At 40.4% G+C, this 23,629-nt stretch overlaps 1 protein-coding gene across 1 annotated transcript in view; it reads left to right on the top strand.

The window, feature by feature from the left end:
- The window catches only part of LOC147750532 (C-type lectin domain family 10 member A-like), a 171,700-nt gene that overhangs the window by 78,252 nt on the left and 69,819 nt on the right, over positions 1 to 23,629 (top strand). The window contains exons 5-6 of the mRNA XM_086929586.1: positions 11,203 to 11,265; positions 17,711 to 17,770. Of these exons, the coding sequence (XP_086785712.1) occupies positions 11,203 to 11,265; positions 17,711 to 17,770 (123 nt within the window). The remainder of the gene's footprint in view (positions 1 to 11,202; positions 11,266 to 17,710; positions 17,771 to 23,629) is intronic.

The raw sequence follows: 23,629 nt of genomic DNA, 5'->3' as shown, positions 1-23,629 counted from the left end.
ATTCAGAACAATTATAGTCATGTGTCTGAGATTACCATAATGTTCACTTGAGTAATTTTAAGTCTAACAATTGAGATGTGACAAATTACCAATACAATTTTATAGCATTTTAAATGCCTCTGTCTTATTTGTTCCAACTGTAAAGTGACACATTGTACATGTTTGCAAACAGTGTAGGTTCATCTGACTCCTCATGCTAAGGACAAAGATAACTTGGGGGGATTGGAGGGCCCTTCATATTTACATGTGTGCTTGCAGGGTAATGTAGCATGGAGAAACTCCATGGTATATGTATGTGCATGCAGGTGGTCACTGATCTCATATAGATGCTCATAAAAGTCCTTGGTAAATCAAGCATCAAAATGTATTAAAGTAAACTGTTTTATAATAACAGCACAAATGTGCCACTCAGTCTCCTGTTTTGTTTCTGCCTTTAGTTCAAGCTATTTCTAACAAAGCAGAAGCTTTAAAATCAGACTACATTATGGATTTAACCAAGCTCAAATCTTTTTAAGGAAAGATGGGCAAAATAGGTGTAGATAAGTCATAACTGGGGTTGTGTGTGTGAATGAAATTGCTCATGGCATTGCCTTTAAAGTCCAAGCGCTTAGAAGTGCTTCATCTCCTTCTGGCAATTATTTGAAGATTATTCTTTGCCCCTTGTGGCATTTGGGCTCTGTAGTGGTGTATGGCCTGACCACACTAGTTAATATAAGTGTGAGATAAATGTATATTTTTTATTGTTTGACCTAAACAAAGGCAAGCAGTGTACACCACAGCAGCCATTCCCCAAAGGCTTCCAACAGCAGTGAGAATCTCTAGCCATGGAAGACCAAGCCCACCGCACTCAGACCTCAGCACAGCCCACCCAACTCAGACCTCAGCCCGAGCACCGCACTGAGACCGCACTGTAGAGCTTGATTGCTATTCGAACAGGGCTCTCCAAAGTCGGCCCCAGAGGGCCAGATCCATGCCAGAGTTTTAGCATATCCCCATTTAGATAAATGTAGTTATCTTAAAAATCTGGCATGCATCTGGCTCTCCAGGACTGATTTTGGAGAGCCTTGCTATCGAAGATGGGTTTGGGTAACAGAAGAAAGGAGGAGGATGTCCACAACTCTTACCTACTGATAGGGAGTGGTAGAGCTTCTGACACTCATAAAGATGAAAAGAGTAGGAAGCCGTTCAATGTGTACCTAGATGAGAACAATAAGAGAACCTCCACGGAGAGTAGGAGGAAATCTACTCAGTTAGGTGAGGGAGTCTACAATGCTTCTCTAGAGGGTGCAGATTGAAGATTTAAAAAAAAAGTAGGAAGGCTTCAACTTTTTACCTCAGAATAAGACTAGGACTAAGACTTCCAAAACTAGCACAGAAATAGTGTATAGTCATGCACTAGTGTTATAATAGATTATTTGATCCCTAATTAAACCGTCCCACACCCAATCTAGCTCATTGACCTCACTGATAGAGCCTCTTTCTCTTAGTTTGCATCTCATCACCCCCAACCCTAATGACGTTTCAGTAGCCCATTAAATGGTGCACGGGTTTCAAAGTAATCTGCCAAGTTTATAAAGTAGGTCATCACGAGATACCAGGCAAGACTGATCCACTGTAATGGCAAATGACCAAGGAAATAACGTATTTCTCATTTAAAAACACACACAATGCCAATCTCTCAAAGAGCTGAGGGTACTTCATAAGTCCTTCCACCCACACGCTGACCTGATACATAAGGTTAGGCCTTCCTATGTGATCAGACATTTTCAAATTGCTGATGGTACAGTGGGAAATCTCTCTGTATACAAGGCCCACCTTACGGAACTCAGGAAATTCTGATTGTTTGGAAGTATAGACTTAAAAAGAGTCGACAGGGATAAAGACTCCAAAATCTCTATTGCAACAATAAAAAATATACAAAAATATATGATTTTCGACTGCCTAAACATTTCATTTTGAAATTGCAGCATGTAAATAGTTTTGTATGGACTATGTTTTGCGGTACGATTGTTATCTTTGTAGTCTACATTTTCACATGCCACCTGAAATTATTTTTTTATGCCACCTATATGAGTGATAACATATTATCAAAAAAAAGTACCATAATCAAGGCATTACATTTCATACTTACAATCACCCTTGTAGGGAGTACTCTGAAGAGGATGGAACCTAAACAAAGGCAAGCAGTGTATACCACAGCAGCCATCCCCCAAAGGCTTCCAACAGCAATGAGAATCTCTAGCCATGGAAGGCCAAGCCCACCGCACTCAGACCTCAGCCCAAACCACCGCACTCAGACTGCAGCAGTGGAGCTTGATTGCTATAGAAAATGGTTCTCCAAAGTCGGCCCCAGATTCCCAGATCCATGTCAGATTTTTAGCATATCCCCATTTAGATAAACGTAGTTATCTTTAAAATCTGGCATGCATCTGGCCCTCCAGGACTGACTTTGGAGAGCCCTACTACAGAAGATGGGTTTGGGAAACAGAAGAAAAGAGGAGGACTTCCACAACTCTTACCTACTGATGGGGAGTGGTAGAGGTTCTGATACTCATAAAGATGAAAAGAGTAGAAAGCCGTTCAATGTGTACCTAGATGAGAGCAATAAGAGAACCTCCATGGAGAGTAGGAGGAAATCTACTCAGTTAGGTGAGGGAGTCTATGATGCTTCTCTAGAGGGTGGAGAGTGAAGATTTCAATTTTCTCAACTAGATGAGGAAACTAGGAAGGATTCAACTTTTTACCTCAGAGTAAGACTAGGACTAAGACTTCCAAAACTTTCACAAAGAAGTGGGGGAGCAGGACGGCTTCCACCAATTTCACATGTGTGATGGGGAGTGGAATTCCACATATGTTGCCTAGATTAGGGAGGCTCCGAATACACCTCTCTGGACAGATGGAGAGTAGAATGGCTTTTAAAGCTCAGTCAGGGAAGTTCATTAGCTGGCTTCAAATGTTTTTTTCCAGGAGAGAGTAGGTTGACTTCGAAGGATATCTTCTCATTGAGACACTATGTTTTTCTTCATTACTCTCTTTGCAAGAGTAGGCTGGCCTCCACTACTTTCATTCGAATGGGGATATAGGTTCACCAGCACTAATCTCTTTTGGATAAGAGAAAAGGCTGACCTCCATTACCCTTTCTGATTGGGTGAGTTGCGGGCTACAGGTGACAAATGTTCCCTTGTCTCAAATACCATAAACCTGTACCCACTCAGCATGCTTCTATATAGTAATTTCATCACTGTTTCCTTTAATGTCAACAAAGTACAATTAGTGTAAAATACTGCTTGCTCCATATTTGTTTAGCTGATTTCAGTTTATTTTTCACCTCCTTCGGGATGCTGTTTATGTCATAGTAATTGATATTCTACTTATATCCTTTATGAGTTATGATTTTAAATACATTTACATTTAATTTCTTTTACATTATGTACATCGATGTATCTATTAGAAAAAATAGAAAATATTAAAAATGTGAATACCATTACCGCTTCTGATATTGATTTGAAGCATCCTGCTAGAAACAACGATGAAGAAGCATGTACAGATGTAAGGTATTCAGACAAGCTACCATTTTCTTACTTGCAGTGTATCAAATATCCACTGTTTTTCTCGCCAGTGAGACGGTCCTTTCAGAGTATGTTATGTTATTTGGTCTTATAAGGGCACAGGTGTCAAGGTGCTAGTATGTGAGTCAGTTGACTTCTTTTACTCTCTTATGACTGCAGGAGAGGAGCACTGCTCTCTGTTGGGTGAAAGAAGATGGCTGCCAATGCCCCTGCCTTGCAATAGCTCTTGAACAGCCTCCTATCATCCATATGATGGGAGTGTAAGGGGCTTAAGGTACCTGAACAGATGGTGTCAGGAGCTCTGGACACTGACGGAAAAAGAAGCTTGGTGCAGATCAAGAGAGAGGATGAGAAGGGTGAGGTTTCTAGGCAGTGTTGTTAAGTGAGGGTGCATTGACAGACAATATCAGAATCTTCAGGCATAGGACAGAAAGACTAAGGAACCCAGGGCCAATACTCAGACCATGTGAGGAACCTGCATTAAATAGTCAGAATCAGGAGTTTGGGAAAAAGGGACTTGCAGCGTAAAAATATTGAGATACAACTTGGGAGGCAGAGTGAAGAACTTGGAAAACATGGGCAGTATGACGCTCATCGGACACATGGAAAGGGTGTGGGTCCGAGAGCACCAGGACATGCAGAATAAGGATCAATGGATCCAAGAACAGTGAAAAGAGCCTGAAACACTTAAACATGTCCTATGAGTAGCTGTGGATGCATGGATAATGTGAGGGGCCATGCAGAATGAGGATTTTGGGAACCATGGTCAGTGTAAGGAGCATGAAACACTTGAACGCGCAACATTCAGTACTTGGGATGCATTGACAGTGCAAAGAACCCGGATCCGACGCCATTGTCTTGCGATACCTCCGGCTTTTTTGTTAACGCTCTCCGCTGCTGCGCTGAGGTACCTGTACTTGAGACTGCGGACATCTCCTTACTGCCAGCCGTTAGGTGAAGTCCCTTCTAGCCCTCAGGATCCTTCTGCTGCTTGGGTGCTTTAGGTGCCATAATGCTGCTGCCTCTGAGTCGATGCTGCTGCCGTGGAGAAAGGTGTTGAAGTCAGTACTCCAGAGCTGTCTTTAACCGATAAAACCAACAAAATGGAGCACACTCTGAACCCAGGTATTGACCAGGTAAGAAACCTCGATCATGTCAGTATTCCTATTGGCAAGTTTTCTCCTTGGGAGGAAGGAGAGTAAGCTGCGACTACCCGGTGTAATCAGTCAGCGGCCATCTTGTCATGTACCGCCGGGAAGGACAGGAACGGAGATACCGGGAAGGGCAGCATTAACCTCAATAATGTTACTAAAACTAAAGATCCCAAAGATCCCAAGGACCCAGCACTCCGACAATCTACTTTGAAGGAGTCTTTTTCCGTAAGAATGCCGGAAGTCTCAGCAGTTTCAGCAGCGGCGGGGAATGAGGCATCTCTGCCAGAAGATGCTGGAAGCACGGTTGCTGGGCAACAGGTACGTGAAGATCGGCACAAAATCCTTGGCGAGAGACAGGATGCCGCATTTCGTGCAGAGGATGCTATTGAGGATGTTCAGAGCCTACAGAACGTACAGGTCGTACAAGGTACTGACAATGCCAAATCCACTGCGGTTATGACCCAGAGTAACGAGAGTAAAGATAATAGTGCAAGGTATGAGCAGGGCCCAGGGAGCTCTACTGGAGGGGCTGCGGAGGGGGTAGAAAACTTACTAGGCAGTAATGAAGGAGGAAAAAAAATACAGAGATACCGTGGTCGTTGGAAAACAAGGGGGAGCACCCCTGGTGCATGGCCAAGCTCTAGACAGGGGGATCCCCGGTACCCCGGATGGGGAGTGCTTTTTTCATTAAATGAGGACTCAGATTCATTTTTATCGGGCAATGGAAGCCTGCTTACCAGCTCAGATTCCGATTCTGCCGTAAGGTCATCAGTTCAAAAAGCACCAGCGGGACACAAGGGCTCTCAGAAAAAAAAAGAACAAAGTCTAAATTAAGAACCCCACGTAGTCCATCAGTAGATGCCCCAAATAAGAAGCTATCCTCACATCTATATTAAGAGGGCGCTGGAGAGGATACAAGCTGGGGGATGATAAAGTATGCATCCACCCCAAGCCACTTCAATGGATTTGCTATAAACGACTTTGAAGCAAATGCAGGCCGAAGCTAGGTCAGAGAGCCGTAGAGCTAAACTGGCAGCAAATCAAAAAAAATCCAGACCTCAATAAGGAAAATGAACAAATTGTACGATGAGATGGCAGACAGGGTTACTCATGTTGAGGAGTGGACCGGGAAGCTGGAAGATGATGTCTGCAGGTGGCAAGCATTTTAGGAGGCCCAGGTGAAGATTACTGATTGCATACAATGGAAATTGGAGGATTTCGAAAACCGCCAAAGGCGAAATAACATAAGACTTTTGGGGGTGGCAGAGGGAGTTGAAGGACAGGATGTCAGGTCATATGTAATTAATCTGTTTAAGGGAGCCTTTCCTGATGTGACAACCTGGAGTTTGGAGAGCGAAGTCCAAAGAGAACACCACTTCCCGATGATTCAAAAAAGGACATATCGGACTGCACAAGCTGTTAAACCTAAAGCAATCCTTGTCTATGTTGGTAACTTCCTTGTTAGACAGGATATTATGGATAAGGCATGGCGGGAGGCTAGACGCACGTTTGACGGGGTCACCTTTTTTGTTCGCTCTGATTTTTGTCATGCCACAGTAGAGAGGAGGTGGAGACTTAGACAATTGATTTTACCACTTCAGAACTTAGGGAATGAGGCATACCTACTGTACCCAGCAAGGCTTAAGATTATTGTTAAGGGGCACGTAAGGATCTTCTTATCAGAAATTAAGGCTCAGCAGTATATTACAGAGTTAAGGGAACAGAAAGGAGGGTAGGCAGGGTGGGGGGATTCTCACCTTTTTCCTTTTTTGTTTTTTGGAGGGGACAGAGGCAAAGTGGGCTTCATATGGAGGTAAATACGGGAGGAGGGCGAGTTACGGCTGCTGCATTCAAAAGCTGTCACACATAGGTCATGAGTGACCTATTTGCCTGTAGGGGGGGTGGGTAGGGGTTAGGGTGTAGTTTTAATGGGGGACGGGGGAGGGGGTTAGGAGTGGGGGTGGTCTGGGGGTTTTCACAGTATGGCACAGCACTAAATTGGTTTATGAGGTGTAGTATAGCAGCAATTTTGAGACAGTTAATCAGGGGAACAAGATAAATCAATAAAGTAAAGAAACAGACTCTGCTGAAAAGCAAGAAGAGACAGAATGAAATAGTGGCTGATTTGATTGGAAAAGATTATGATGTGTTCTAATGAGTATTAGAATTGCCTCTTTCAATGTATGTGGATTGAATAATTATATGAAAAGGCAGCGTGTGGCGGCTGCCCTCAGGTTAATGCGATTAGATTTCCTTTGTCTTCAGGAGACACATTTAGAAGGTGCAAGGGCTTATTTAATGGAGCAGCTAGGTTTTACTCTATTGGCATACTCGAGGCAGGGGACTAGGACAAGAGCGGTGGCCATTTTGTCTAAAAAGAGGAATGTCAAGGTTATTAAAAAAAAGGTAGATCTATGGGGAAGATGGGTACTACTGAAATGTGAAATAAATAATCAGGTAGTCACCTTGGGTTTAATATATGGATCCACTGAAGATGATCCAGACGTTTTTGATATTCTAGACAGAGAGTTGGCTTCTTGGCCTGAACCAATTATTCTTTGTGGGGATTTTAATATAAATGGGGTGGGGGGCTTGGGCACAGAGCATGGGCAGATATACGGAGGACAGAAGAAGAAATTATGCTGGGCAATTTGTAATTTGGTACAGCATAATGCCCTTGCTGATGTATGGACACGATTGAACCATACAGATGATGATATTACTTTTTATTCTGCCCCACACAAGGTCTATGTGAGACTTGACTATTTTTTTATATCTAATTCTCTGTTGTCTGAAAGGAATATAGAGAAGTTACCCGTTTGACCTCTGACCATAACCCGCTCGTCCTAACACTTGCATTGGCAGGATGGAATAACAGGACGTTCGAAAGGAAAGTGCTGTTGGATGAGAGCTATGTTAAATATATAAATAACGGGATAAGTATCTTCTTGCAAATTAATCGGGGGAGCACGGCTACAGGCTTTACCTGGGATGTCTTTTAAGCTGGGATTCGAGGTGAAACCTTAAGCTACAGTATGCATAAACAAAGGTAAGAAAGAGACAGAGTTAGCGCTCTGGTTAAAGCAGCATCAGAGGCAGAGGGGGAATTGTGTCTCGCGAACTGAAATGGCATCCCCTTGGATACAGTACTTTTGAAAATAAAGAGAATTAAAGCAGAGATAAATGAGGCTTTTGCAAGTAAGACGGCTGCAGTGTATCTGGCATACAAGGAACAGTGTCCCGAATTGAGCGAGCGGATAGGGCATACCCGAACGGTCCGGACAAGACAGAAATCTGCTCTAGGGCAAATTAAGGAAATAATATATGGTCAGGGGGATTAACTGCTGATGTTGAAGAGGTAAGGGAGGTATTTAAGCAGTTCTACACCAAGCTGTATAGTGAGGACCAACCGGGAGATCTAGTAGAGATTCAGCAGTACTTGGGGGACATTATTGTGCCCCTCCTCGAAGAGGAGGATAGAGAGGCTCTAGATGCTCCATTGACTCTTGAAGAAATCCTGATGGCTCTTAGTAGCCTCCCTTCAGGTAAAGCGGTAGGGCCAGACCAAATTCTTTTGGAATTTTATAAGACCTTTCAAACTTCAATACAGCTGGACTTGTTTAATACAATTTTACAGGCCCAGGTAGGAAAATCGGTTCCAGGGTCGTGGGCAGGCGCCGATATTGTTGTAATCCCTAAAAAAGGAAAATCACCATTGGAACCAGGGTCATACAGACCGATTACCTTAATGAATGCAGATGCTAAGATTTATTCAAAGGCTCTGGCTTCAAGGTTGAGTAAGAGAATAGACCAGTTAGTTAGTCCTACTCAACATGGTTTTATTCCTCGGAGGGGAACTGCTCAACATATCCGCAGGGTTATAATTTTATTTGATGCCACAGAAGTCTCCGGGGACCATATGGCGGCCATGTTTTTAGTTTCAGAAAAAGCTTTCGACCGGGTCTCCTGGGACTTCTTGTGGGCAGCTTTAAAGCCATACGGCATTGGCAAAGGTTTTATTATGGGTATTCAGGCACTCTACCAGCCCCCTACGGCTCGGCTTAGAATTAACGGAGGCTACTCCTCTGTAGTGTCTATTAATCGGGGTACTCGCCAAGGCTGTCTGTGTTCCCCGCTGTTATTCGCGGTGTATATAGACCCTTTAATTCGTAAATTAGAATTAAATGATAGGATCCCCCCGATCAGGATTCAGGGACAAGTGTTTAAAACTTTAGTGTACGCGGATAACATGGCAATTGTGACTCCCTCCCCGGTCAATGCCATCCAGGAAGTAGAAAGGGAGGCGGCTCTTTTCGGCAGGATCTCGGGGTATGCGTTGAACGGCCCCAAGACACAGATAATCTAGAACAGCCAGGTGGTCTGTGAGGATGGTCGGGTAGTTCACTCCGCAGTATACCTAGGGATAAATATTACGGCAGATTTAGACAAGATGGTAGAACAAAATATTGGACCTATAATGGCAAAAACTAAGGCTGATCTTGATACATAATCTACACCTCACTTTGGTAGGAAGTACTAATGTTGTCAAGATGATTATTCTGCTCAAATTTCTTTATTTATTCAGGACAATTCCATTGATTTTTTTAAGTTAAGTGGTTTGCTGCGATTGAGCACCTCATAAACAGATTTATCTGGGCACAAGGAAAGACCAGGAGGGCCCTTCATTTTTTGACCCTCCCTAGAGATAGAGGAGGATGGGCAGTTCCCGATTTTAAATTGTATTGTTTGGCCGCGGCCATCCAATACATGTGTGGTCTGATGGGGGAGATACTTCAGATCCACAGACAAAGACAGCATCAACTGACATATATGCAATACTTATGGGGGAGTGTGCAGAGAACTGTTTTTTGAAGTTTTCAGACCCGAATTATTTTAAAAGAACTAGTTTTAAGATGCTCAAAGCAGCTTACAAAATCTGGGCATCACTTTGTAAAAAAGTGTGGATTGGAAGGTTCAGTGCTTACACTTGAATCAACGGAAATATCTCTCTTCCTAGAGAGGTCTTCGCAGATTTCGTTATGACAGATTCGGGGCAGCGAAGGGTCAAGAAACTGGGGGATTTGATGGGGGTCAACGGTGATTTGCAATTCTCTGGCGTTGGGTTTGGTAAAATCTGGATCTTAGACACAATTGAGGGGGGACAGATTGTTCAATTAGGAGATTTTATGCAGAGTTGGCTGCGCTTAAGACGGATGATTTAGAAAAATATGGTAAGAAATGGGTAGGAAAGTTACAGGTGGACCAGGAAAGTTTTCAGAGCTCTCTCCAGAGGGAGCAAATTCGATTATGTTCTGCATCTCTACAGGCACAACATTACAAAACAATATATTTTCTGTACCATACACCTGCTAGGTTTGTGAAGTGGGGTGGGACTACAGGAATTTGCTGCCCCCGGTGCGACTGTCCAGCGGCTGATATTATACATCTGTTTGCAACTTGTCCCCAGCTTGGTCAGCTGCATTCAACAATTGAATCCCTTTTGGATCAAACTCTAGGAATTAAAATTACACTTACGCCAGTATGGATTATGCTTGGGGTAGGTGATTGGATTTGATTTGATTTGATTATAGGATTTGTAGAGCGCTTGAATGCCTGGGGGCGTCTTGGCGAGTAGGGGGCGAGTAGCAGTGCCAATACTTTTTGTTCATGGCTATGGCAGTTTTAAGACTCTGTGTAGCATCTGCATGGTTGGATAAAGAACCCCCACAATTTCATCTATAGTTGGCTAAATTACTGGCAGTATATAATTTAGAAAAAGGGATATATGACAGGAAAAAAGGCAAAATTCTCGGGAAACGTATATGGGAACCTATCATGAGATGGAAGGAGAATACCTGGGGGGGGTGAGAGCGATATGGGCTGGTTTCTTTCTTATTCTCTTCTTTACTTCTTCTAGTTTCTGTTTGGCTGTAACTAGAGATTGTTTATTTATATGTCTTTTTTATTTTTTGGTTTGTTTTTTCTCTCTCTTTCTTTCGAAGATGCATCTCAGATAAAGTGAAGAAATGATAAAGTGACTGTGCTATATGTTAAAAAATGTGTTTTGTTTAACTGGAAATGGGAACAAATAAAAATATATAAAAAAGAGAGAAAATGACAGTGCAAAGAACCGTAAACACTTGCACATGCAGCATGAGGATTTTAGTGGACATGGACAGATCTGTGTAGATCTTCAGTCTCTACCTCCCTCAATCTGCCCCTTTTAGTGCACTATTACCCAGGCTCATTTAAGAGATTTCCATCATAGTGAGAACTAGATAAAAAGGATAGTTGTATACATTGTGAAGTCTGCTGGCATCGCAATTTGGTAAAGTACTTTATAAAAAAGGGACTTTTTGAGCCTTCATGGGGATTGATGACACTGGGCAGAATTACAGTCTTTATTGAGATACTTGGAAACTTTAAAAATGAATTATAGAAAAATATCCTAAATATCTCATTTTTTGTTTGTGTGACAGTTCAAAGTTCAGCTGATGGCCAGCGAGCCATACGTGATCAAATGTCCACCCTGAAGAATCAGGGTGAGTTTCATTTTATCGATCTAGGACACAGCCATATTTGGTAAACCTTGCACAAGCACAAAAAAAGACTTTTCACTTTTGCTGCTGATGTTTATTGCATACCAGGGAATAGAGCAAACAGATTTTCCGCCCTGATTGTTGCATAAATATTTTTTAAGGCATGCACAAAAGAAAGATTGAAATTGTGCAACTATAGCCAAAACACAGCTTCTCTTTAGCTTAAATTTCATGTAATCAAAACATTCAATGAATAATCTATGTTGAAGAAACACTTGATTTAACCGAATTTGAACAAATTGATTTCCACTAAATATAATACAGTCTTTCAGATTAGAAGCACAGGGAAATGTTTATTTGCTACTTTGCTATGTCATAAACACATCAAAATTGTGTGAAATGTTGCTTGCGCCATATTTGTTTTGCTCTTTTCAATATGCTATGTGGTGTATACTATGCCGTAGTGTTGAACTTTCGTCTTATAACATTTATGACTTCAATGAAACTTAGATTGCACAAACATTACATTTTGTGTCTCAATGTACCCACTAGAAAAATAGACATATTCACAACTAACATACATGTCAGCATTTATGATTTCCCCTTGGATCTGATATGAATTAGCTCACTGAACAGCAGCGTGGTGTGCATATTATAATAGACAATAGATAGGTGGTGATTTATAGTTTGGAGGAAAGGTTACTCTGTCGCAAACGCAACATAGTACCTTGCCCGTCAAAATGACGGTCTGCCCATCCTGTTTAGGATCAAAGGATCACCAGATTTCTGTCAACGGTGCTCCCATTGGCTTAGTTGAAGGAAAGCTTCCTTCAATAGCCCACTGGAGAAGGTACTGCCAGAGAAATCTGCCCTAATTAGATTGGATTTTGTTATGTTCTGTTCTTCTTTGTTTTCTGACACACACAGGGGAAAAAAGTCCCTGGGTGTGAGGACATTAGTTTTTTAATAACAAACTCCCACTTTAAAAAACAAAACGTTTGGTTACGTTTGGTGGACAGCCACCTCACATTTTTTACCCTGACACAAAGCGCCATGATACAGAAATCATCGATTGGCCAGGGGTGACCTCTAACTTTGCCGGACAGTAATCCATCAGGGTGACAGATGTAATGTCCTCGATCACCCTGAAAGATAGAGCACCTTCTGGCAAACTCTATATCTGACCCATATTGTATACTGAGACATTGAGAAAAAAAATGTAGCAAAGTAACTGAAAACCTGTATACTAGTAAACCAGCACTATACTATTTTAGCAAATGGTACAATTTTCTAAACCAGGCATATGCATATTATCATTAAACTGAGGAAGACTAATATCTGATATTTAGGCACTCTGTATGAATTTCTACATAAAAAAAGTTATTATTACTATTCTCATCATTATTAATATTATTATTATTATTATTATTATTGAGCCGTATGAAGGCGATGATATGTGACTTGTTCAATAACTTGATTGGAACTGTTAATTATTGAATCTGAATCTACCCCACAAGTTGATCAAATACGAGAAGCCTTGTAATTATTTTGACATAAAAGAACTATTGAAAGTAAATGTGGTGACTGTTCCATTTTCAAAATATTTCATGAAGTAGGGAAGCTGAAATTGAAATTAGAAGTAATGTCTTTTGGTTCAACTCGCATAAAACTATCCACTAGCAGTATTTCTCACATTTTTGTAAAATGGCTTGACATATTCAAGGAAAGGAGGATAATGAGCAAGAAAATGTTCACATTTCCTACCAATTTTCATTGACAAATAAACTGTCTGTACTGTGTTCCCTCATTCAAGCTTCCTTTAGCTTGGCTCAACATCTCCTTTTCCTCCCTGCTGACCACCTCTAAGGTGGACTTTGAGATGTACAAATTATGCAGATACAACAGAAAGACTTCCTGTATTAAAATGTAAGCTATTTCCTTATGTTCCTACCCCAGATTCTAGAAGAAACATGTTCCATGTTTGAGTGACTAGGATGCTACAAATAAACAGTTTGGTAGAGATTTACTAAGATTGTACCGTGTGTTTGCATCACAAAAGTGACGCAAATCATCGAAGAATCTTTTTTTCCAATTTACTTTCCAGCGCTTAACTTGTGTAGCGCTGGAAATAATGTGAAAATAACATAAAGCTGAGCATAGCACTGCTTTGCATTACTTAGCACCTAGGGGGGCGTTCCATGGGTGGATCATGGGTATTGCCATGCAACCACCCAAGATGTCTGATGCTAAGGCCAACATGCATCAAGCATTTTTGGAGTCGCAAACGGTGCGATTCCGTAAAATCGGCCGTTTGCGATTCCAAAAATGCTTTTTGAGATGCATCATGCTTTTTTAGAAATCGCGACTTTTTTGCGATTTCTAAAATTGCGATAGCATTTCAGAAATCGCAATTTTGCGATTTCTAAAATGCTATGCATCATTTGATTTCCAATTGCGAAATTTGAAATTGCAAGTGCAAATTACCACGAAGTTGAACCTCGTGGTAATTTGCGAAATTGTTTAAAAAAGCACAAACATGCATTTTTTAAACTGTAAAGTTACAGACACACATGTCCTTAGTGTCAAAGTTGTGGGTCTAAAGGTACTCTAGAACCATCCCTTCATAGGCACTCAATACATTGTCTCCATCTGGTAAGAAGACTTCCACACTGTAATTCAATTCATTCACTGATCATTTTATTTGTTATCATTTGGTTGCGGTTCATATCATCTTTCTTTTTTCATTTAAATGATTGTTGGCATTTTCATTGTCATGTCAAACATTGTCATCTCGGTGTATCCAATGCATTTCGGGCATGCAAATATGCCCTTCATCAGGGACAACGACAATGTCTAGGATTTCCAATGGTAGAGGAAACCTTCTGTGCAGTGGGAATGCCGGTTCCACGCGGGTCCTCTCGGAAGTCCGAGCTGGTACCAGCTCGGACTTCCGAGAGGACCCGCGTGGAACCGGCATTCCCACTGCACAGAAGGTTTCCTCTACCATTGGAAATCCTAGACATTGTCGTTGTCCCTGATGAAGGGCATATTTGCATGCCCGAAATGCATTGGATACACCGAGATGACAATGTTTGACATGACAATGAAAATGCCAACAATCATTTAAATGAAAAAAGAAAGATGATATGAATCGCAACCAAATGATAACAAATAAAATGATCAATGAATGAATTGAATTACAGTGTGGAAGTCTTCTTACCAGATGGAGACAATGTATTGAGTGCCTATGAAGGGATGGTTCTAGAGTACCTTTAGACCCACAACTTTGACATTATATTGAATACCGTTGGACCCTCGGTATTACCTTCTAGTGCACCAACTAAAGTAAGGAACTGAGAGAAAAGAGAATATAAGTAGTAGCAGTGCATTCATCCCATCCCAATCAACACATGTCCTTAGGACATGTGTGTATGTAACTTATACTCAAAAGTACATTTCATGGGTGAAGGGGGGGTCATTTGGACCCCCCTCTCCACCCTTGAAATGCATTGCTGAATTGCGATTTCAAATTGCGAATTCGCAATTCCCATTCATTCCTTTGTGCATTTTAGCCCGTAGGAATGAATGGGAATTGCGAATTCGCACTTTGCTAATCGCATAATATTTGAGAATCGGTAAAAATTGCGATTTTTACCAATTCTCAAATTTTTGGCGAAAATGTACATGCATCCCATTTTGCATTTCCTAATTTGCGATTCCCTAAAAATCGCAAATTAGGAAGTGCAAAATGAAACAATGATGCATGTGGGCCATTAACCCTATTTACTAAATAAAGTAGACATGGTTTAGCATCAGAAAACTGTGCACTTTTGAAGTAGGCACAACAGAGGAGCTTTCATTTATCCTTCCTTTTCCAACTTTGTGTGGGTGCTGCACTGTACAGCACACATACAAAGAGGGAAAAGGGTTAAAAACAGAGTATGCATAGTATTTTCTACTGGAAGGGTATCCTTCCAATACAAAACCCTTGCACTATGGTGCAAATAAATCTCTGTAGTGCATGGCGCTAGGGAAAGGTGAGGAGAGAGCCATATCTCAGTAAATGTGTCACTTTCCTACTCTCTCCTTCTCACCCAGCGCAGCACAGTATTTGTGGTTGCTGCACTGCGTGAGTGAGTGGTAAATCTGGCCCTTCATTTGTAAAGAAGGCTTCAACCAAAGCATACGACTCTCCTTGCCAGAAAGGCATGGAGAACACCTGGTCTGACTTTTACACAGCAAGATTGTATATTTAAACAAGGATAAGTATATAATTCTTTATTGTGTTTGTTTTTTAAACAATTCACAATAAAAAAAAGATAAAACAGTAGGTTACTAATAAAAAAATATTGTTAAATAATTTTAACATTTAAGAAAAAACTATTTTCAGTTTTGGTTTATCGTAATTAAATAGTAAAAAGTTGGCAATCTATCGAATTAGATAGACAATCATATTGTTGTTTCCATTATGTGTTGGTTTTAAAAATCTGTACTTTAAAATGTTCTTTTATAACCTTGTTGTAGATATTAGATTGAATATTTCTTGTAAATATAGGTACATAAAATATGGCACAGGAAAGTAATGCACTCATCGATGGGAATAATGTTCAATCAAGTAAAAGAATTCAGCATAGCCTCAGTTATGGCCAAACATTTAATGGTGCAACCTATAATTTTCCAGTTCGGCCCTTGAAGCACAATGTTGTTGCTTCAGCTATTGTTCTGATGCTGTAAAGTCTAAAAATTGCTTGCAGGCATTTTTTTTTAGCATCAAGTAGTTTAGGGCATATGCACAAGATATGTGCCATAGTTTCTTTATAGGAAGCAAATACACATCCTAGCAAATGTTTTTCAATTACATAATTTCACGAACCCTCGAATTAGTATATAAATAAGACAAAACATAAGAAAAGATTTTTTGGTTTGGATTGTTACATTGTTATCCAAATATGGTATTCTGTCCATAGTATGTGCAAGTTTAAATAGTTTGTATTTATATATTGAATTGATTGAGCAAGGTTGTACTAAAATCTATTTATTTTTATAGAATTTTTGATTAATTGTGTTCATATTTTCCTACTCATCTTAGGGAGAATAGGTATGGATGGATAACTATAGTCTCTCTCCATTTAAGCCAATATTTTAAGATTGTTTTCATAAGAGTTGAAACAATCGCAGATGCAATTAATTCAATTTATATTGTTCACTGCAAGTAATAACAGACTTTTAAGTTCAAACTACAATTTAGAGTGATGTGTCAATGATCTTAGGCACAATATATTTCTTATGCAGCTTAACCACAGGTTGTAGTTTCTCAATTACTTTGGTGTTATGCATGACCATGCACCATATGTAATTTGCGGAATTAGCTTTGTAGGAATCGCTGAAATAGATGGTCCAATGGCTTAATATACCTATTTCTTTGAGGTGTGCTTAATAGAACCTGTAATGTTGGTACTTTTATTTGTTAGATGAATAATGTGTTTTGTCTAGTTAAACTTTTGCTGTATTTCTACACTAAGATAGGAGTTGCTTTTTACAGTCTCATCTCTTTTCTTTTCAATTTTCCTAATGTGATTCAAGGGAATTCCCAAAACCTAATATTTTTGTTTTTACATTTATATATTTTCAGTTTGTTAGAACTATTATATTGAAAGAAATGATTGTTATATCCTCTCTAGGATGGCCAACAGCAATAAACAATGCTTTCTGGCTGGTTTTACTTTCTAAATGATGCACTGTGTCTCTCATGACCACCCATGAGCAGTCACCATATATTAGCATCCCGCTTGACAACAAAATGTGCCTTGTCGTCCCTTCAAAAGTAACTATGAAGACCACAGTGATTCCACTTAGAAATATAATGTCTATCTATTATTAGCTGTACACCTGGATTGGAAATTGAATTACAAATGGCCAGCTACTTAAATACACCATTCTAACCAATTACAATTTAGTGGTTGATGAGGATTAGACTGGCCATTGAGTAGAAAACACGAGTCAGTGCTGGGATATGGTTCCATTATATGTCCAGGACATTTATGAAGGTACTATATATTGTACCCGCTTTGTTCAGTGTCTTGAACATCACTGTTGCCTTCATTTTTTAACACTGAATTTGGTTTTCTTGATTGCAGAAATCAGTTTTAATGTGCTTACACCTTCTGGATGATATGTGCGGGATTTAGCTCCATCTGTCCAACAATTTTCAAGTAATCTGTTAATATTTCTCAAGGAGTTTGAAATCAATATAATATTAAGATCTAAACTATCTTTTTAAATGCACATCATATCTTTTGGTGTAATGCAAGGATTGTCTTCAATGTTGCTTGATGGATTTTATGCAAAGTTTCAACTTTTTAGTTCATATGGGAAAGAGCCTGCATTCTGTAGCAATTACATTGCAGGGTAAGTTGGCCGACAATCAAATTTTTTTTTTAACTTTTAGTTGGCACCTTGTTATCAAAAATTACTGATTTGGAGAACAGTATGAAGAAAGATTTGCCTGGTAAGTTCACAATTCATACTTGCATTTACAGTGTCTAATGAAGAGCATTCCCTCCTATAGGTTTTGACGTCAAGTACGGTAATGGTATGCTGTGAGATTTAATGTGATATAACACATCCTTTTTTCTGCATAAAATATCAAATGATCCAAGGAGATGGATACAACCGATCTGCCTAAACATCGGAGTTAGGCAACACCAGGTTTCCTACAGAATCCTGAAAACTGATACTACAGGAACTATAGCCTCTGCAGTCAGTCGTTTCTTATTCTCGTTCTGGATAAAAGTCCAAACATTTTGCACGTAGCTGGCGCCAATTGTTATTATTAGAATTAACCCCAGTGATTATGAAAGTTGATCTATAAGCAAGAATGAACAGTGTGCGGTATACAAAATTTAATCGCATGCTTCCCTAGTGCTGTGCTTTTTAAATGCATGATGATTTATATGATGATTGTTTGATTACTTTTTTTATGCATTTTAGATGTAATCCAAGAATTTTTATCCTGTGTAATCATTTTAAAATGTTAGTCTTGAATGTATTTGTACACTTTGATGGTTTTAAGTAAACAAACAAATAAAGTTATTCAAACATTATCTTATGTGTTGGTCCATGATGGGGAGTTGTTATTTGAAGGTTTATGATATTATATGATTTAAAAGTATGTATGCAATATTACAACATTGGAATGTTGGTAGCTCCATTGAAAACAATGGAGAGCTCCAGGCTTATAATTGCTGGTATAAGCCCGGACCTCCAACATTTCAATGTTTCTTTGTTCACAGCTTTGGCTCTGAACAAAGGCTTCAGGGAGCCTGAGGGGATTTCAATCCCCTCGCACTTCCTGAAGGCTTTGTTTTATTTGTCAGAACATTCTGCCCTCTAGTGTCAGAATGTTCTAATAGCCTTATAGCCCTTCATAGCAGGGCTATACCGGCAATTAAAGTCCTGCTGCTTTGTTAAAGTCCCTCGCCTTCGGCTCGGGCCTTTAACGCTGCAGAGGGCCTTTAATAGCCAGTATAGCCCGCTACAACGAGCTATAAATCTATAGTATGTTACTTTATATTTTAAGTCATTCCACTAATATAAGACCAATATAAATCTGATTATAAGTTACATAAAGAATTCTCCAGTACTATGTTTATTATGTCCTGTGTTTAAATTCATGCAGTTTTAAGTTAGGATTTGCCTTCAACTAGGCACTTTCCAATTGTTTTATCTATCTATCTTTCTATCTATCCATCTAAATATCTACCTCCCTATCTATGTGTATATCTGTTCATTGACTTCCTGGTTAATCACTGTTGATCAATCATATCATTTAGTCAAGTGGGGAAATTGAAATTGAAATTCACATCTGCTGGTTCGATAAATCCCGATTTTATCCATTAGAGGCACCTGCCAGTTTTAAACTTTTTTGGCATACACGAGGAAGAGATAGACAGTGGCCGAGAAAGAGAACTGCTAAATGTATTTCTATTTCCATTGACACAAAATGTGTCTATTGGAATCGATTCCCTGAAGCTGCCTCAGAATTACTGTGGAAGCAGTGAGAAACTTACACAGGTTAATACCAGAAAAAACTGATCACTATCTGAAGCTTTTTTATTACAAAATTTGCCTGGTCGTGGTAGAGGGGAAAACTGAGACATTCTGGCAACACCAGAAGAGTGTTGACTGAAATGAAATGGTGGGCCTTTTCATGGCAAGAGGGGGCAGATTACTTCGCAGGAGTGCCAGGTTGAAATCAAACTGCTGAGACAGAAGAAGCTGAGCCCGTTTCCTGAACTTGGCACAATCTGTTATCTATATATGTCAGCATGTAGAGTCAGTGTTTTTGAAGTTATATAAGTCTTAGGAAACTAAATACATCATATTAGATCATTAGCTAACTTCATACAATGTCTTAACCCTGTAGATTGATCAACAAAGCTGTATCCATGCTACTTTCCAGGATATTAAAAAAGGATACATTTACTTGCAATGAATCTAAATGAATTCATTTACATGGTCATTGATTATACTGAAAATATGCTATAGATATGTTTTCATGGACAAACGATGATGTCCCTGGTTCTAATTTATTTCAGACCATGCCAGTAGCATACCTCATTGGACTAATGCATCCATTGAAGAAATCTGTAAGTAACTGATTCCCAGTGGGTTCCACACAACCTTGGTTCCTTCTGAAGCCAAAAGCATGAACATGATGCAACCTTCTTTTCTAATGCCCCCTCCTGCCCTATGGATTCCCTCACTACTACCCTGCAAATGTAACCCTCATCTCTCCATGGCCCCTCTCTCACATATAGTTTTTTTTATAGTGCTTCTCATCCAAATGTAGGATGTGAGAGGATTTGACATTGGGTACACGCATTATACAAAGACAATGAATCATACAAGTGTGTAAATCAATGTGTAATTTATGGGCAAGGAAAAAAAGACAATTAGGGTTACAAAGTGTAGGAGTCACATATAATCCATGTTGCTAGGATTTATTTGTTAAGAGTTCTAGGTCTGGAGAAAGATAGCCTCAGGATTTAATATGTAACAGGTATTGGGGTTGTAGGCACTAATAAGAATGATTTACTATCCACAGGAGCCATTTTAACAACCTTAGAGTTATGAAAGTTTGAGAAAAAAGCAAAACGGTCCTAAACCTACACCGTACAGTTTGCATGCAGCTCTTTGATGCTGATTCTTTTCCCACTGTGCCATATTAGAATTTCAACTTCTGAACTGCAAGTAACAAAAGGATCTCCCAGTAACCCACTAAGATATCTACAAAAAATGTAAATCTATAAGATTCATGATTTGTGTCATACCTTTTTTTTATTTTATTTTCGTATTTTTGTTTTTATATGACGCAAACTTGGTCCTTGGAGCTCTTTACATGAGAATCAGATTACACTACACAAGTTCAGATTCTGCTGAGTCCTTTGCTACTCTGCATGTTGACACATTGATGGTGGTGATAGACAGTGCGGCGCACAGGGACAGCATAACCAAAAGCAGAGTTTCTTGACTGCATCCATCGCGGAGCAACATGGCAGCGTTTTCAATGAAAAATGTGACTTAAAACACAATTCTGAGTCGTACGTGCTCCCCTAATGCCTGTTGCTAATTCTTACTATGCCTGTCTTCGACTTTTCTAGTCTCGCTCTTGTCTTCCTGTTTCACCTGTGTCGGCGGCATTCATGCAGGTGCGAAAGGGAGTGGCTCTCAATCACATTACAATGTAGCCTTTGAATTCCTCAAAGTATGCTCAAGAATGCAAAGGATAAATTGTAATGTAATTGTAGCATTATCATCATTGAGCATATAAGAAATAATTAATGAATAAGAAGACAACAATAAAATGAAAGACTAATTTGAATTATGATTGCTACTGAAGCTATAGAACCTGTTTTAAGGAATGAGAGCAGATTGGGGACATTTTTGTCACGGTAGGAAGAAAACGCTTTAGATACTCAAGTTTCTCACCCCACTCCTTCAGACTCTCAGGTTCACACTTTTGGGTCCAGACCTACTGTGCCCTCCTACACAATTATTTTCTTGGCCTGAGGAGCTCAATCAGGCTACCGGTGAGCAACTAGCCCTGTCCTGTGTACATGATGCAGCTCAGTCGTTTGCAACAGCTACTCTCTGCATACAGGGCCATTCACTTGCTCTGCAGTTCAAGCACAACATAACTCTGTTCTCTTGCAGAGGCACGCAAAAGACCCCACAATCACTTAAAATAGGGTTTGCTAATATCCACACCTCCAGAGTACATATGAGGTAGGCCAAGAGGACCTGGGAGGGATAGATTGGTGGGTTGGTCATGTGCTGCAGAGTGGAAGCCATACATGCACAACTCAGCCCTTCATTCCTCAAACTAGGGCAGAGTGTGACAGAAAATAGGCCTGGGCACCAAAATAAAAGTGGCCTCCATTAGTGAGTTAAATAGCTAAAAGGGTGGGCCACATCTTCAAATCAGGGCAGGTTATTGTTGCAATGGGTCTGTCCAGGATAGACTATTGCAACGCTCTCCATCTAGGCATCCAAAAAAAGTTGAAACTTCAATCACTTCAGAACGTGGCTGCTCGTCTGATTCTAAAAATCCCCATGTTTAGCTCAATTTCTAAGGGCATTCAAGACCTTAATTCGTCACCAGTAACCGAAAGGATTAAATTCAAAGCCCTTTGCATTACTCACATAGCCTTGGATTCTAGTGGTCCTGCCTACTTTCAACAGCACATTCCCTGGCATGTATCAAATCGCAACCTATGATCCAACACTGCTATGTTAGCAGTGGTACAGAAAATTAAGAGGGCCAAATGGGTTAGAAAGAAGTTTCTCATTTTTAGCTTGCAGGTAGTGGAACTCCTTACTCATTGCATTAAGGCCCCAATCCAATATCTCTATGTTCAGAAAAATGTTAAAGACTCTGCTTTTTTTCAGTTCATTACTAGTTGATCTTTTTGTCTTATCCAGCAGGATCGCTTAGTGCTAAGACGCCTCTGCCAATTGCGCGCTTGACAAAAATGATAAAAATTAAATTAAATGCATTTTTTAACTTGTGATGACATGCTGTATAAGTGTCTTCCAAGATATGGGAGACAGTATGTGTGAGAAGTTGGCCTGGCATATGCTGTCCACTATTCTAGTGGGCACCTTGCACCAGTCCAAACTACTCCTTATTGATGGTACGTTAAAGACAACCTTATAGAAAGCTATCCTAGTGGTAGCTGTGGAGAGCAGCCTTCAGGCTTAGTCTTGAAGGAATGTAAAGCAGCTTGTTTTACCAGTCTATAATATTGTGAATGACCAAATGAAAGGAGAACCACACCAGGTATATATATAAACTATATGTATTTATTCTAAACACATCCCTCTAGTCTCTTTATGAGGTTAGAGGCAAAAGGACATACAATAAACTTATTTAGCACACAATAAATTAGCAAAATATACGTTGAGCCATAGGGGCGTACCAAACCATATATTAAGTAAGTGGTATAAGAACCACGACTGACATACATACTGACTGACATAGATACAAGGCCTAGAGCCTTTGGAACCGCTAGGGCCACCAGGAACCACCCAAGGTAGTGACACAGGGGACCCATGGGGGACGCGTGCAGTGTCTAAACACAGCTGCGAATCACAATTAACTTCTACGGGGAAAGTCGCAGTTGGAAAATTACAGATAAAGGACATTTAGAAGAGGACTTGGAGCAAGCCCCTTTAGAACTAGGAGGTTCTATAGTCAACACCCACGGGAGCACCGGAGTACTCGAGTTACCTCACCCAGGAAGCCGGGTGCATAGGTGGCTTTTTGTGTCGGGTTTCATCATCGATTTCAATAGAGAGCTGCTGCAAAGTTCTGCTGGCGTCCAAGTGGAAAGTGTCTGGAGGCATTGAAGGGTGGATCAGAGATCTGAAGAACCTGAAAGCAGGGGGGACAGAGTCTGGTTTACTAGCCAGAGACCATGAAGGCGATGAGCAGATGCCCACCGATGTCGGGTGATTTCAGGTGAAGAAGGTGAAGCTTGACTCTTCAGCCATGAGGTCCCGGAGATGTCGAAAAAGACCAGAAGCTCTAAGAGTACTGCAGTGTCGGTGCCCGGATTGGACCCAACAAGTCTTGGCAACAGCAACCCATGCAGAAAGCAGAGATCGGCTTCAGTGCAGACCAGCAAGGTCTGGGAGTTTCACCTCTTGGTAGGGAGTCAGGGCATGTCTGTAGCAATCAGGGAAGCCCAAGGAAAAGTAGAGTTACCTTCAAGGGGACCCACCAGTCAATGGACTAGGGATCAAAAAGAAGCCTCAAGCGGAAATGCAAGAAGCAGGCCCACGGAACACTCGCAGAGTGTAGACT

The sequence above is a fragment of the Lissotriton vulgaris genome, chromosome 1_1 (assembly GCF_964263255.1).
Source record: "Lissotriton vulgaris chromosome 1_1, aLisVul1.2, whole genome shotgun sequence".
NCBI classification, from domain to species: Eukaryota; Metazoa; Chordata; class Amphibia; order Caudata; family Salamandridae; genus Lissotriton; species Lissotriton vulgaris.
This window is presented reverse-complemented; position numbering and strand designations above follow the sequence as displayed.